At 43.5% G+C, this 16168-nt stretch overlaps 1 protein-coding gene across 4 annotated transcripts in view; it reads right to left on the reverse strand.

The window, feature by feature from the left end:
- Positions 1–16168, reverse strand: part of SEPTIN6 (septin 6) — an 82081-nt gene that overhangs the window by 44424 nt on the left and 21489 nt on the right. For all 4 annotated transcript variants that reach the window (XM_080651882.1, XM_080651883.1, XM_080651884.1 and 1 more), the window contains one exon: positions 10133–10328. In XM_080651882.1, the coding sequence (XP_080508008.1) occupies positions 10133–10328 (196 nt within the window). The remainder of the gene's footprint in view (positions 1–10132; positions 10329–16168) is intronic.

The following is a 16168-nucleotide window of genomic DNA, read 5'->3' on the forward strand; positions in this document are numbered from 1 at the left end:
GCATACAACATTAAAGTCTGAGAAATGCTGGCCTATATCATTCTGCCTCTTTCTAGAATTTGCCTACCTTTTTCCCTTAATGGAAACCTCATTCTTCCCTGGGGACACCACAACCCTGAGGACACCAATACCTGGAAGCCCTCTTCAGTGTAGGCATCCCATTCTCCCACAATTGGTGTACGTTGGGGTCACTAGGATGGGCATTCACAGGGATCCTCAGAGCCACTTTTAAACTGTTACTCCTCTACCTCAGTATAAAGCCCTTTCTTCATTTGAGACCTCTTCCATCTTCTTCTGGTAGCATCTGACCCATAGTCTTTCTCCCCATTCTGGGTGATTGCAATGTGCTTTAGATAACCCATCAACCTTCAACTCTTAATTCATTGATTGCCTCAACTTCACAACCTTTAGCTCCGTCTACTTCAGCCACCTACACACCTTACCACTAGCCATATCAGTTTCACCCAAGACATACTCTCACTAAAACAGTACCCCACTATCTGACCACAACCTCACATTTTTCCAGCTTTCTTTAGCTTTCAATCCTCTTAAACCTAATCTTTCATTCCATAGAGTCCTCTGGTACCTTGACCTCTCCTTTATCTCACAAGATATCAGCCTCTTCCTGGCCTCATTGCTTTCTTGGCCTAGGCTCAACCCCATATTTGATTACCTGAACCAGGTTTTTACCAACAACCTCATTCCCATTGTACCCCGTCTTCTATCCTACTTGCCTAGCAAAACTGCTGTGCTGAACAAATTTTAAGATCTGCTTTCTCTGCTCCTACACCACTGCTGCTGAAGTTGGCTAGAAGCAATCACAAAACTGTAGGTCTTGGCACCACTATAAATTCATGGCCTCCAACCTTGCATGGGCCTTTAGAGCAACATGACAATCCATTTACTCAGCTTTCATTGGCTCCCTTCCCATTGCCTTCATGGACCATTCCAAACTTTTACTACTTTCCTCAAGCTCCAAAACATATTAATAACCGCTTCACTCTCACAAGATGGTCTTATCTCCTGTTTTACCAATAAAATTGAGGTCATCAGGCTCACACTCCCCCAACTTCCTGCCTCACTTACTCCCCTCTAAAAAATGAATCAACTCTTCCTGGTTTCTCTCTAGTCTCTGAAAATAAAGGTACCCTCGTCCTGTCCAAGGCCTATTATCCCTGTGTAGTTGATCTCATTCCTTTCATGCTCTTAGAACCTTGCTTCATCTATAAGCTCCTCACCTCCTACTGACTCCTTCCTCTCAACTTATAAACATACTTGAGTCTTCTCTCATCTCCAAAAAAAAAAATTCCCCCAACCTAATCCTCCTCAACCACACATTTCTCTCCATCTACTCCTCTGTTTTTTCATTTAACAGTCAATTTTGTCTTCTACACCTATCACAGGGCCTGGCCTATAATAGGTGCTCAATAAATATTTAATGGGTGGATGGAAATGTTTTTTTAAAGAATAATCTAGTGGTTTTTTTCTTGATTTGAGAGAGAGGAAGGGGGAGAGAGACAGAGAGAAAGACAGAGAGAAGGACAGAGACATCAATGTGTTGTTCCACTTATTTATGCATTCATTGGTTGATGCTTTTATATGTCCTGACTAGGGTTGAACCCAAAACCCTGGTGTATTAGGATGATGCTCTAACCAACTGAGCTACCTGGCCAGAGCCTAATCTATTCTTTTTAAAAATTTATTTCTCATTCATTGCTGAACACATTATAGACATTTTCTACCCTCATCAGCATTCTACTTAACATATTAATTGAATACTTTGGGTTTTGAATGATGGAAATTTAGAAGTATTGTCTTTAGTGCTTTATTTTCCCCATCAATGTATATATCATCCATTCATCAAATATATACTGAATACTCACTACATGCCAGTTGGCTAACTTGTATTCATTCTACAAAATGTCAAGACTTAATTCAGCCATTCCTGATCACATCCTCTCCCCTCTCAGCAACCTCCACCCTACACTCGACCAGGCTTGGCCAGTTGCTACTCCTCCTATTCCTACAGCCCCCTTCCACATGCCTCTGTTATTATATTTAACGTAGTATGTAGAATTCATATATGTATTTGTCCCCTCCTCTAAAATGCAAGTTCCTTAAAATGCAAGTTCCTAAAGACTGTGCCTTATTTCTTAGTATCCCTGGCACTTGACACTGTACCTGTCACACAGTTGACATTTAGTATTTTATAAAGTGAACCAGATCCCCCACCTCAATTTGGTTACTAAGTCTTGTGAACTCTTTCTCTCACACCTGCCCCCTCCTCTCAATTCTCAAAGCTTCTGCTCCTGTACAAGCCCTCATCATCTCTCCCATCCCGACCTTGTCTTCCCCTAAACATTGTTTTATCTCTTTTTTCCCAGGTCAAAAAAGCTTAAATGAGTAGTCTACACCCACTTTATCTAATTCCTTTTTTAAAACTTCATTCTTTTTTTTTATTTTTTGTTACTTTTCATCTTTTTTATTTTCTTTATTGATTAAGCTATTACATGTGTCCTTATCCCCCATGCCCCCTCACCCCCCGCTCATGCCCTCAGCCCCCTGGTGTCTGTGTCCATTGGTTATGCTTAATGCATGCATACAAGTCATTTGATTGATCTCTCCCTCTTACCCCCTCTTTTTTATTTTTAATGATACAAGCAATACATATACCTATTCTCCCCTCCTCAGAGGTAATACTATTTTCAGTTTGTTGATGAGAGTTGCAGACCTTTTTTATCCATTTATATATATATATATATATATATATAGAGAGAGAGAGAGAGAGAGAGAGAGAGAGAGAGAGAGAGAGGAGAGAGAGAGAGAGAGAGAGAGAGAGAGAGAGAGAGAGAGAGAGAGAGAATATTTGCTGTTGTGTTGGGAAGGGGCAGATTTATACAAATGACATCATTATCATATCATCCTGCAACTTCTTTTTTTTTTTCATTTAACAATATGCCCAACAGCATATAGATCTACCTCCTTTTTTTCAACTGCCAAATACACGTCCATGGTATAGTTGTATCATAATTTATTTAGTTGCTATATTGGTGGAAATTTAGACTGTTTAAATTTTGTAAATTCCATAACAGATGTTATAGTAAACATCCTTTTTGTATGCTTTTCATGAACATGTGCAACTGTTTCTCTAGGCTATACACCTAAAAATGGATCACAAGGTATTCACATTTTACATTTTAATAGATTCTGCCAAACTTGCCCTCCAAAAAGCTGCATCAATTTACACTCCCAGCAAAATTAATGAAATTACCTGGTATTGCCCTAACCGGTTTGGCTCAGTGGATAGAGCATCGGCCTGTGGACTCAAGGGTCCCAGGTTCGATTCTGGTCAAGGACATGTACCTTGGTTGCGGGCACATACCCAGTAGGAGGTGTGCAGGAGGCAGCTGATCGATGTTTCTCTCTCATCAATGTTTCTAACTCTTTATCCCTCTCCCTTCTTCTCTGTAAAAAATCAATAAAATATATATTTTTAAAAATTACCTGGTGTTAGTGGATATATTTTTATCTTTAATTTTTGCAAATCTGATGGTTAAAAAAATGTTCAGTGTTCCATTTTGCATTTCTTTAATCACTGGTGAAGTCAAATGAGCATCATTTCATATGTTGATTGGCCATTTATATTTCCCTTCTGTCAATGATCGGTTTATTTCTCATTGAATTGTAGAAGCTTTTTTACATTTTATTTATTTTTTTAATATTTTTATTGATTTCAGAGAAGAAGGGAGAGGAGAGAGAGAGAGAAACATCAATGGTGAGAGAGAATCATTGATCAGTTGCCTCTTGCACTCCCCACACTGGGGATGGAGCCCATCGAGCCTGCAACCCAGGCATGTGTCCTGACCGAGAATCAAACCGAGACCTCCTCGTTCACAGATAAATGCTCAACCACTGAGTCACACCAACTGGGAGCTTCTTTTACATTTTAGAAAGATCATTTATCTGTTATATAGGCTACAAATATTTTCTCCCCATTTGTACTTTGTTCTTTTGTTTATGGTATCTTTCAATATACAAAAGGTTGGGGTTTTTTTTGTTTTAATGGATTTAAATTTGTCAGTCTTTTCTTCTACAACTTTTGGATTTTGTGTTACCATTAGAAAAGCCGTCTATACTCCCAAAGTTATAAAAATATTCCTTTACATTTTCTTCTTATATTTTTAGAACTTGTTTTTAATCCAACTGGAATCTATTTTTGTGAATGATGTTTGTATGGGAGGGTTCGTCTTATTTTTTCCTAATGGATGGCCTATTTTCCCAGCGCATTTTCTTGAATAGTCAATTCTCTCCCTGATGACTTCCTTATGCTAAATTCCCCTATAAACATGACTTTGATCTTGGAGTCACTTTTCTGTTCTTTTACTCTTTTTGCTATTCTGATGCCTTTACTTCCTTATCTCCCATTCACTCACAGCAATCTAGCTTCTACCCATAATTTCCCTGGAATTATTATTCCTAAATGTGTTAATGACCTTCTTGTTGCCAAACCCAATGGATATTTTTCAGTCCTTATCTTCCTGGACACCATTTATCATTTCCTCCCATATGCTAAATGATATAACTCTCCCTTGATTCTTCTACCAATAACAGTCATGATAATAACAATATATTCTGTTCATTAGTTACTCTGTGCCAGGCACTGTTTAAGCTTTTCATATGCCATACATGTCAACTATGCCTCACCACAACCCTTTAGGGTAGATAGTAGTATTATCATCATCCTCACTTTACAGGTGAGAAAACTGTGGCACAGAGAATTTGTGTCTTATGGTAGTGTAAGCCCTGAGTTTTCTTTTTCTCTTTTGTAATACAAGTGCCTGCCTTAAACTTTGATTGCCAAGGCATCCACTTCAAAGTTGGCTATCTGAAAAAACACATCACCAGCCACTTAAAGATGGAGAGCTAGGATACCCCCACCTCTGCCTTAAGCTCCTTTGTTTTAGGGATCTTGGTTCATTTCCATAACTGAGCTTTTGGACCACTAGTTTTTTCTCTTCCCGCACTTTATTTTTTTATTATTTTTTTTTAAATCTTCACCCGAGGATATTTTTCCATTGATTTTTAGAGAGAGTGGGATATTTTTCCATTGATTTTTTTTTAAATATATTTTATTGATATTTTACAGAGAGGAAGGGAGAGGGATAGAGAGCTAGAAACATCGATGAGAGAGAAACATCGATCAGCTGCCTCTTGCACACCTCCTACTGGGGATGTGCCCGCAACCAAGTTACATGCCCTTGACCGGAATCGAACCTGGGACCTTTCAGTCCGCAGGCTGACGCTCTATCCACTGAGCCAAACCGGTTTTGGCTTCCATTGATTTTTAGAGAGAGTGGAAGGGAGCGGGAGAGACAGAGAGAAACACCAATGTGAGAGAGACACATCAATTGGTTGTCTCCCGCATGCCCCCGACCAGGGCCAGCAGCCTGCAACTGAGGGACATGCCCTTGACGGAATAGAACCCAGGACCCTTCAGTCCGCAGGCTGATGCTCTATCCACTGAGCCAAACTGGCTAGGGCTCTTCCCTCACTTTAAATTCCTACTCCTATGTTTTAAAGTCACCAGTAAAGACTGAGCCCACAAAACCTTAGCCCCAAACCCTCAACCCCAATCAAAGCAGAAACCCAGGCCCATGTGCTCCCTCTCTTTCGCACAGTGTGGCCAGTGAGCCCTGTGCTTTCCAGGACCTGTGAGTAATAAACCTCCCCCCTCCACCAAAAGTTTCCCAGTGGTTAATGCAGAGGGTGTCTTCCAATCATAAGAAGAATCACTAGGGCCTATCCAGCCACAACACCACTGGAGCTGAGACTGGCACAAAACACTTGTCCAAAATCCCCGGGCTAATAAGCGGCAAAATGAGATTTGAACCCAGATCTGTCTGAGACCAAAGCCTAAGTTCCTAAGCCTATGCCCCTCTCCAGCCAGTTCTTCTGTCTCCCTCTTGGGTTCCTTTTGCTCCAGAATCTTTTCAATGGTGACTTTTTCCAGGAAAAGTAAATGATGGCATTCATCACTGCCCCTCTGTTTATCCATGCACTCTGAGTAAAGCAGGCATTCTGATGCTCTGTTTCCATATAGCTGCATTAACATCTCTATGCCCAAATGGCCCTGTCTATATGGAGAAAACATTGGGGTTTTTTAATTACAAATCCCTGGAGTTTACTCCACCTCTGCTCTCCTGCCATTTCAGGGAGGCTTTTCATTTCTACTTATTTTTTAAAATATATTTTTATTGATTTCAGAGAGAGAGAGAGAGAGAGAAGCATCAATTATGAGAGAGAATCATTGATTGGCTGCCTCCTGCATGCCCACACTGGGGATCGAGCCCCCAACCTGGGCATGTGCCCTGATCAGGAATCAAATGGTGACCTCCTATTTTGAAGGTTGATGCTCAATCACTGAGCCATGCCAGCAAGGGTCGTTTCTACTTATTTTAGTTTCTATTGCAGGAGTCCCCCCTTATCCACAGGGAATATGTTCCAAAACCCTCAGTGGATGCCTGAAACCACAGATAGTACTGAACCCTATGTATACTGTGTTTTCTTCTCTACATACATACCTGTGATAAAGTTTAATTTATAAATCAGGCACAGTAAGAGATTAACAACAGTAACTAATAACATAGAACAATTATTACAATATACTGAAATAAAAGTTTTGTGAATGTGATGTCCTCTCTCTCTCTCTCTCTCTCTCTCTCTCAAAATATCTTACTGTACTGTATATACTATACTCACCTTTTCACTTAAAGGAAGCACTTAACAGCTTCTCTTTGGCATATCCAAATTACCAGCATCACTACTCTTGTGTTTTAGGGCCATTATTAAGTAAAATAAGGATTACTTGAACACAAGCCCTGCAATACCAAGAGAGTCCATTTGATCACTGAGATGGCTACTAAGTGACTAATGGGAGGGTAGCATAGACAGCATGGATACCCTGAACAAAGGGATGATGTGATCCTAGGCAGAACAGAGAGGAATGATGCAAGATTCCACCATATTACTCAGACAGTGTACAATTTAAAACGTATGAATTGTTTATTTCTGGAATTTTCTATTTAATATTTTCAAATCATGGTTGACTGCAGGCAGCTGAAACCACAGAAAATGAAGCCACAGATCAGGGGGACCACCGTATTCGATTTTGTATGAGTATGTATCATATTTATAATCAGGAAATACAATTAGGATGATACAAATATAATGGGAGTAGATTAGCCTCTAAGGTGTTGTATCAGTTCAGTCCTCCCAAACCACCATCAAGGCGTTTTCCAATGTTAGATCTGCTGAATGTATGTTACTGAGAACTGAAAGAAATTTAACCAAGAACTTGAGTGATGTGCAGCTGAGATTAAGCACTCGTATTGTGACCTGACTATCCCCTTTCCAAAGAATGTAATTCATTCTCAACCAAATAAGATTAGCACAAAAAACAAGCCTATAAAAAGCAGAGGTGTCCTTTGTTTAGAATTTCAAGTGGAAAACAGAAAGCAGTTCAATTTTTTTTAAACATATTTTATTGATATTTTACAGAGAGGAAGGGAGAGGGATAGAGAGCTAGAAACATCGATGAGAGAGAAACATCGATCAGCTGCCTCCTGCACACCCCCCACTGGGGATGTGCCCGCAACCCAGGTACATGCCCTTGACCGGAATCGAACCCGGGACCCCTCAGTCCGCAGGCTGACGCTCTATCCACTGAGCCAAACCGGTTTTGGCAGCAGTTCAATTTTTAAGAAACTAAATATATTTATTCAGGCCAGCCAGTGTAGCTCAGTGGTTGAGCATCGACCAATGAAACAGGAGGTCACTGTTCGATTCCCGGTCAGGGCACAAGCCTGATTGTGGGCTCGATCCCCAGTGTGGGGCATGCAGGAGGCAGCTGATCAATGATTCTCTCTCATCATTGCTGTTTCTATCTCTCTCTCCCTCTCCCTTCCTCTCTGGAATCAATAAACATATATTTTATATATTTATTCATTGTAAGGAAATGAGTATGGCTGTTGTAACTTGAAGGGAGAAATAGGAGAATTTGGGATTCCGTTCATCTAAGAAGCAATAGAATCCTGAAAGAATGAGCAGACACTGCTCAAAATGATAAATGGCCATGTCTGGGATGAGCACATATGATAACCATGTAACTTCCAGTTAAATGCAGATGGTGCCTGACCCGCACCCTATTCCTGGCCCCAGCCTACATCTCATCCTCATCTCTGAGCTCTCCCCACCCTTCATTCACACACCATTAGCAAATACCACAGACCTCCTCCTATCTCTCTGCTTATTCCTGAACTGTCTCTTTTAGGATGTCTTTTCCTCCATCTGCTGACTTAACAGCATAAGGTTTTCATATTTAGCCTAGTGTTCATCTCGCTCAACTCTGATCTCTAGGTGATCTTACATGCGTCTGCAGTTGGGACATATCACCCATACCTTGTTAACCCAAATCTCTATTTCCAGTCTAGCCCCTTTCCTGACCTCTAACCCTGTACATTCAGCTGCATACCACTGAAGGTCATCAAGCGTCTCTCCATGGTCCACAGACAACTCAAACTCAACACGTCCAAAACAGAAGTGATACCTTTAAAAGCGTATCCGCTCTTACTGAATGCTGTCACCATTTGTCTACTCTTCAAAGCCGGAAATCTGGGCCTCATTCTGAATTCTTTGCCTTCACAACCCCACTCCAAGTCCTGTTGATTTTGCCTACTCAATATTTATCAAATCTGTCCCCTCATCCTATCTCAGCACCTGATATACACTGAGTGGCCAGATTATTATGATCTCTGAACGCATATATATATATATTAGAGGCCCGGTGCATGAATTCTTGCATGGGTGGGGTCCAGCCAGCCTGGCCAAGGGGAGGGGACATGGGTGGTTGGCCAGCCTGCCTGCTGGTCGAACTCCTGGTTGAGGGGACAATTTGCATATTAGCCTTTTATTATATACAATATACACTGAGTGGCCAGATTATTATGCGTTCAGAGATCATAATAATCTGGCCACTCAATATACCTCTGGCCTAGTCCAATTGGGCCAATAGTCTCCTAATTGATCTTCCTACTCTCCAGTCTATCTCAAAGTACTTCTTCAAAGGCCAATCAGATGACATCATTCTGCTTCTAAAAACCTTTCAATGGCTCCACACAGGCATGTTCTATAAATTCCTTAGGACTTGGTTCCTGCTACGTCTTCAGACTCATCTCCTTTACTTTTCCCCAGCTTATCCAAGCACTAGCTCAGGGGCAGACTCAGGTTTGTTTGTTGTTGTTGTTTTTTTTTTTTTTTTTGTGGAGTCTTAAGCTTATATGATTTGAAGGGCCCTCCAAGAAAGATAACAAAATATTATGACTAAAAATTAGTTACATGGCCTAGAAAGAGGACTGTGTAAGTGAGGGCTCCGAAGCTTAAGTTTCATTAGCTTCACAGTATCTCTGCCTCTAGTCTGCAAATAGAGCAAGCTTCAGTTCCCTAGAATATGCCATAATCTTCTACATCTCTTTGCCCTTGTACAAGCAGTTACCCTTGCCTGGAATGCCCTTCCCTCCCTGCCCTTATCCGTCTGGCAAAACAGTTCATTCTTCAAGGGTCAGCACAGGGACACCGCCTATGTGAAGGCTCCCCTGACCTCCCCACATGGAATTGACTGTTCTCTCCTTTGTGTTCTCATTGTAATTTGTCCTTTACCTCCTTGTACCCTGTTCTTTATAGAGCATATCACTCAATTGAACTGATTTGTTTAAAACCAGTCTTCCCCGTGAGTGCCTCAAGGGCAGAGACAAGGTCATTCCTTTTCAGATTGTCAGAGCGCAGAAGTACCTGACACAAGATAGGAGCTCAGTAAACACTTGCCGAAAGGAATGGAGACCTCACCCGTGCATACTAGAAAGACACCCTTCTTTTGGCAAAATGTGTAGAGTAGAAAAGTTGCTGTAGACAGGGACCCTGGGTGGAGGCGGCGCTTATGAGGGATCTGCTGCCTGCCTACACCATTCTGAGAAGAGGTCTAGGCTGGACCATGACATCTGTGGTCTCTCCAAGACCGTTGTGGTGAGCTATTCCCCATGGCCTCCCACCAGCCTTCCCACCCCATTCCCGTCCTTACCTGTCCTCCTTGTTGATCTGGTCCCCAAAGCCCACCGTGCTAACAATTGTGAGCTTTAGCCCCACGTGGCTCTCCTGGAGGTCATAGGAATTGGACCGAAGCTGGACACCTGGCTGTGTGTGGGTGGCTGGCTCCCCCTCGAACTTAGTGTTGAACAGGGTGTCCATGAGGGTGGACTTGCCCAAACCTGTCTCTCCTGAAAAGCAAAAGGATAAATTATGGTCCATTCACATAGTGACCGTGAAGCCATTCCACATCATGTTTTGGATGCATATTCATTGACATGGGAAAGTGTACATGATAAGACACTAAGTGGACTGTTTGATCTCAGTTAAGTGAAAAAAAAACCTGAAAGGAACTGCACTAATGTATTAGCAGTAGTCATCTCAGGGTAGTACAATTGGGGTAATTTTCCTTTATTCCTCATTTTTTTGTTATGTGAAAATTGAGTACACATTGTTTTATAGTTAGAAAAAGAAACTGTTCTAGGCAATGATGGAGAGGTAGAGTTATGCCTAGAAGAAGACTGGAAGGAAATACAATATTTTCTTACCAATGGGTATGTGTGGGTGGTGGGGTTATATGTGGTTTTCATTTCTTTCTTTATGCTTTTCTCTACTTTCCGAACTTTCTGCAAGGAACATGTATAGCTTTAGTAATAAAAAATAAAATCTTATTTTAAATTTTAATAGAAAGGGACAGCAGTCTCTCATCAAATAAATATCCCCTCAGTCCCCATGTCACCTCCCTGCCAGGACCAGAGTGCTCTGCAGATGCCCGAATGAATGTGTGTCCCGGTGGGGAGACTGTGTGGCCTTCGGCTTCTCCTCCTAGGGGGTTAACCAGTCAGTGGGACTATTTTCAGCTAATGGGGAGGGAATTTAGCAGGCCACAAATTATTCTTCCCTTTAAATTTCAAACAAACCAGTCATTTGTTTGTTTAACTAACAAGCTGCATGGGTACTAATAAATTAAGCCATTGAAATTTCAAAAGTCTTGACTTTCACACCAAGGAAACAAGTGGGGGAAGAGCTATGGGGACTGCTGAAGGTTTGGGAGGCTATTTCTGGAAGACTTAAGGGACGACAAGCCTCTGCCATAAGCCAAGGAGTGTTCAGGGAATGAGACATTGGAGGCACGGGAAGCTGGTGGCACGGGAGTTAAGCCAGATGTTAAGCCACAAGCTGGGCTGGGTATCATAGCTGTTTACAGTCTCTTTGAATCCCGACTGTTTTTGGGTCCCTGCCCCAAGCAATTCAGGAATACAAGATTCAGTAATTAATTACCTTGGATTGCCCTTTGACTACCTAGACTACCCTGCCATTCTGCTATCATCACCCCTCTTCTTCCCTCTCTCTCCCAACCCTTGAGATGTGAGCGTTGACTGTCTTTACAGTCAAGAGTGGGTTTGCACTGTACAAATCCTGACCTGGCAAATCCTCCCTGTGACTAACAGCACATATCTGCAAGGCAGTCCAGGACTAGGGTTAGGGCTGCCTAATTGCAAATGGTCCATCTCCCCTCCACCCTTTGGGTGTGTCTAACTTTGGATCTTCCATGCCTCTTTTCTCCCAACTATGAATGCAGGAGGTGCTTTTTAAAATATCTGTTGATGAGAGCTTCTGTATTGTGGAGAGATTGGAGAGAGAGAGAGAGAGCATTCAATTCAGCCTCAGTCAGCTACTGGGCCCCCCAGCCCAATTCCATAGCCAGGTCTGACTAATGGGGTTGATTGTCAGGGTGCAGCAAAATGATTCCTCACACAGATCATATTTCCAGCCAGGGCCTGCTATACCTATTAGCAGCAAAGATTCTCCCAAGAAGAGGCCCCTTTGTTCCTCCCCAAAGAAACAGGAAGCATTTGGGTCCCAAGAAAAATGTGGTGAGGTGAGGCCTTTGCAATGGGAGGTGACAGACTTGGCCAAGCAATGGAATGTATCACCCCCTCCCCACCCAAGGGCGGCGGCGGGGGGGGGGGGGGGAACTAACTACAAATGGGGCCAGCACCTCTGAGGTGGAAACACAGGGTGGCTCCCACACCCTAACTCGTCTTCCCTCTGGGCACTGAGGTTCAAGCTACATTTTAGCCTGTCTTTGTACATTCCCATCTCCACCGCCTCTTCTGTTCCGTGAACTCTTTGCTGAATGCCTGGCAACAACTAGAGAGTGGTGGGTCCTGCCTCCCCAACACCCAGAGCTGGCTCCCTGGCTCTCTGATCCAAAGGATTCTCAGAGAGATGGGAGGGGACAGCTTCCTGTACTCCAGAGAGTGCCTAGCTCGGCTCACACAGGCCTCAGGACCAGTACTACAGGGTGAGGGGTCCACCCTGTTTGCACAGCTGAAGAAATAGAGGCCTGCAGGCAGGGCAGGGCAGCAGGGAGTGGCAGCAGGGAAAATGACCACCGAATGCCTGCCAGCACAAAAGGGCTGTGGAAACTATATGCCCGAGGATGAATGTCTGGAAGAAAAGAACCCATGGGTGTCTAGGGAATCATGATAAACGCAACATGAGAAGAGGACAGAAAATCAAGTGAGCTCGTCCCATGGCTATTGAGTGCCCCCATTCCAGCTTTCCCATCAATGTGGAGCCTGGGGGTGGGTAAGGTAGGCCTCTCTCTCAATGGCTGGCACAGGCTCAGCCTGAGCCTAGGAACATGTCCCCTCCCATGCTGCCCCAGGTCCAGTATTAAGTGGGAGGGAGGGCACATGTGGCTTAATTCTGATCAGGTCAGCAGATTCCACACCCCTGCAGGAAGGTGGGGACTTGGCAGTTAGATTCCAGTGGGAAACCTGAGGAGTCCCTAGGGGTCAATTTCTCTCTCCTCCTCCCTCCTCATAACCAAGCAAGGTTTAACCCTTTTTAAGTCATCACCATCAGCCAGCAGGATTTCAAGTCACTGCAGATAGTATTCTGGAAACACCAGATTTAAGAAAATAAACAAACAAAACCCCACACATACACACACATACTATGAAATATGCTTTTCCAACTATACTCCCTGGGATAGTCCAAGGTTGAGCTCTATACACTGAATTAAAAACCACTGTAACAGCCATGGCCGGTGTGGTTTTGTTGGTTGGAGCGTCATATACACCAATGGGTGGCAGGTTCAATTCCCAGTCAGGGCACATACCCATGTTTCAGGTTTGATCCCAGGTTGGGGCAACAATTGAGGTCTCTTACATCAATGTCTCTCTCTCCCTTCCTTTCCCCAAAATTATTTTTTAATGTAAAAAAACAAACACCTGTAGCCCTTATCTTCATCTGCTGTTAATATTTGTATCCTCTGGCACCTGTGCAATGAAGTCCTTGCCAGTGATGAAATGCAGACCCGCAGCCATGTCGTCACTAAATGACTGTGTGGTCTGAATGGAGCCCATTCCCCTCTCTGGGCCTCAGTCTCCTTCTCCATAAAATGAGCAGGTTAGAGTAGTAATAATAGCTATCATTAATGGAGCACTTACTATGTGCCAGGCACTGCTGTAAATATTTCATATTTTCTTATTTAATCCCCCAAATGAGCCTAAGAAGTAGATATTACTATCTGTCCTTAATTTACAGATGAGTTAACCAAGCCAATTCCTAGCAGTGTGCATTTGCTCCCATTCTCAGCCTCTCTGCACCTGACCTTCCTCATCTGTATAATGTAAATGAAGCAACTGGCTCAGGGTTACAAAGTAGTTAAGTGGCAGAGTCAGCATGTGAATCAAGGCAGTCTGAAGTTGGAGCCCATGCTTATAACCAATATGCTCTAGCGCATTCCATAGGCATGATATGTTGGCTCATTCAGTTATTGAAAAAATATTTACAAAGCCTCTAATAGGAGCCAGGCACCATTTTAGGGGCTGGAGAATACAGCAGTGGACAAGACAGCCCCAATCCCTGTTTACATAGAGCTCAGTAACATGGAGCTAAAGTTTCTTCCAGCTCCAAATGATGGAATAAATCAAGAGAAACATCCCTGAGTTCAAAAGGGAGGAGTCCAAAAGGAAGCTCTCCAGGAACTCCAGTTGGCCAAGGGAGCCTGTGGACAGGGACAAGGTCATGCCTGGCTCGGTGACCTTGATTTTTTTCTACTTCCTAATCTGGCAGAGCAAACTGCTGTGCAGGAGCCAGCTTGCCCAGCTTCCTGCAGCTCTTCCCAAGCCCATGTGCAGTGATGACAGGTTGGCAGCAAAAAAAACAGCTTTGGTGGGAATAATGACACAATGGAAATCGGCAAATGCTGCACACCATGGCAATTTTCTCCTGAGCGCAGATGGTAAAACACTGACCAGCACACAGCTGCTGGCAACCTGTCTTTTCCAATTGACCCCTGACCTTGATAGAATGCTAGCTGCCCTTCCCCTCCTCCTTTAGTGAACCTCAATCCTGCCTCTCTTGTATGCTTTTTTCCAAGTTCGACAGACCCCAGTTGTGTCTGGAATCCTGAGCAGCTTCAAAGTAAATATTATCATTATGACTCTCTGTGCTCCTCACAGGCATTACTGTTGCTGGCACATTCAGAGGGCTGAGTCGTTTTGGGGCTCTTTCCCAGCAGAACATTTGTACTGCTGTCTCTGGCGGCTCCTCTGAGGCCTCCTACACTATATCTAGGATCATGGGATCCTAGCAATTTGCAAAACTAAGGGACCAGTATATTTTTATTAAGAGAGGGGAACTTCACCCTACTCAGTAATTATTATCAACCCTAGAGAATTTATTGAGGAGGAGTCTTTTGTTGTTGTTGTAATCCTCACCTGAGGTTATTTTTCCATTGATTTTTAGGGAGCATGAAAGAGAGAGGGAAAGACACAGAGAAACATCGATGTGAGAGAAACACATCGATTGGTTGCCTCCTGCACAAGCCCCAACCAGGGCCAAGGCCAGAGAGGAGCCTGCAACCAAGGTACGTGTCCTTGACTGGAATCAAACCCAGGACACTTCGGTCTGCAGGCCGACGCTCTATCCACTGAGCCAGTGGTCAGCAAACTTATTAGTCAACAGAGCCAAATATCAACAGTACAATGATTGAAATTTCTTTTGAGAGCCAAATTTTTTAAACTTAAACTTCTTCTAACACCACTTCTTCAAAATAGACTCGCCCAGGCCGTGGTATTTTGTGGAAGAGCCACAATCAAGGGGCCAAAGAGCCGCATGTGGCTCGCGAGCCGCAGTTTGCCGACCACGGCACTGAGCAAAACTGGCCAGGGCTAGGAGGAGTTTTAATATGCTCACACCCATGTGCCTAGCCCTCTAAAAAAATAATCACTGTAGGTGCCATTTATTGGTATTCTGACATATAAATTGGGCTCTGGATTCATAAAAATTCTCTCTCCCAATCTCATTATACACACATGCACACACACACACACGTACATGATGGGCACCCACTCTGCTAGGCTTGGGCCTATAATCTGCTGGGCTTGGGCCTATGTTCAGCAGCCCAGCACCAAGATAAATAATACTGTGCTAAAAATACCCTAGGTCAGTGGTCGGCAAACTCATTGGTCAACAGAGCGGCAAACCACAGCTCACGAGCCGCATGTGGCTCGCGAGCCGCAGTTTGCCGACCACTGACCTAGGTCTCGGTTAATAATAGAAGCTAGTGCTACCATAATTTTACACATAAACTGCCTTATTAGAAAAAAAAAAGAAATCCTTTGTGGGAACATATTCCAAGCCCAAACAGTCATTAAGGGAGTAAACCTGACAGATATGCACAGGCGGTAGGCAGGCGTGAAAGCATGGTCACTGAGTCCTGTGAGAGAAAAGATCAACTTCAGCAGCTAAGCTGCAAACCCTTCACCAAGTCAGCAACAGCACTGAGCCCCAGGGCTGAGCTGAGATTGTAGCCTTGGAGCCACTCTTAGCTGCTTGTGACCTTGGCCCAAATTGTGGGTTCTCTGAGCAATGACAGGGTCGCAAGCACAGTCTGAGAGCAGAATGCATGAGTTGTAGGCTTTTTTGGATCAAGGATGAAGAATAAAATTAACTCAATCCAGGCTGGTGAATTGAATGGTTGTACCTGCAGGGCTAAGAGGGGAGCTACTAG

This window comes from Plecotus auritus (genome assembly GCF_963455305.1).
Source record: "Plecotus auritus genome assembly, chromosome: X".
NCBI classification, from domain to species: domain Eukaryota; kingdom Metazoa; phylum Chordata; class Mammalia; order Chiroptera; family Vespertilionidae; genus Plecotus; species Plecotus auritus.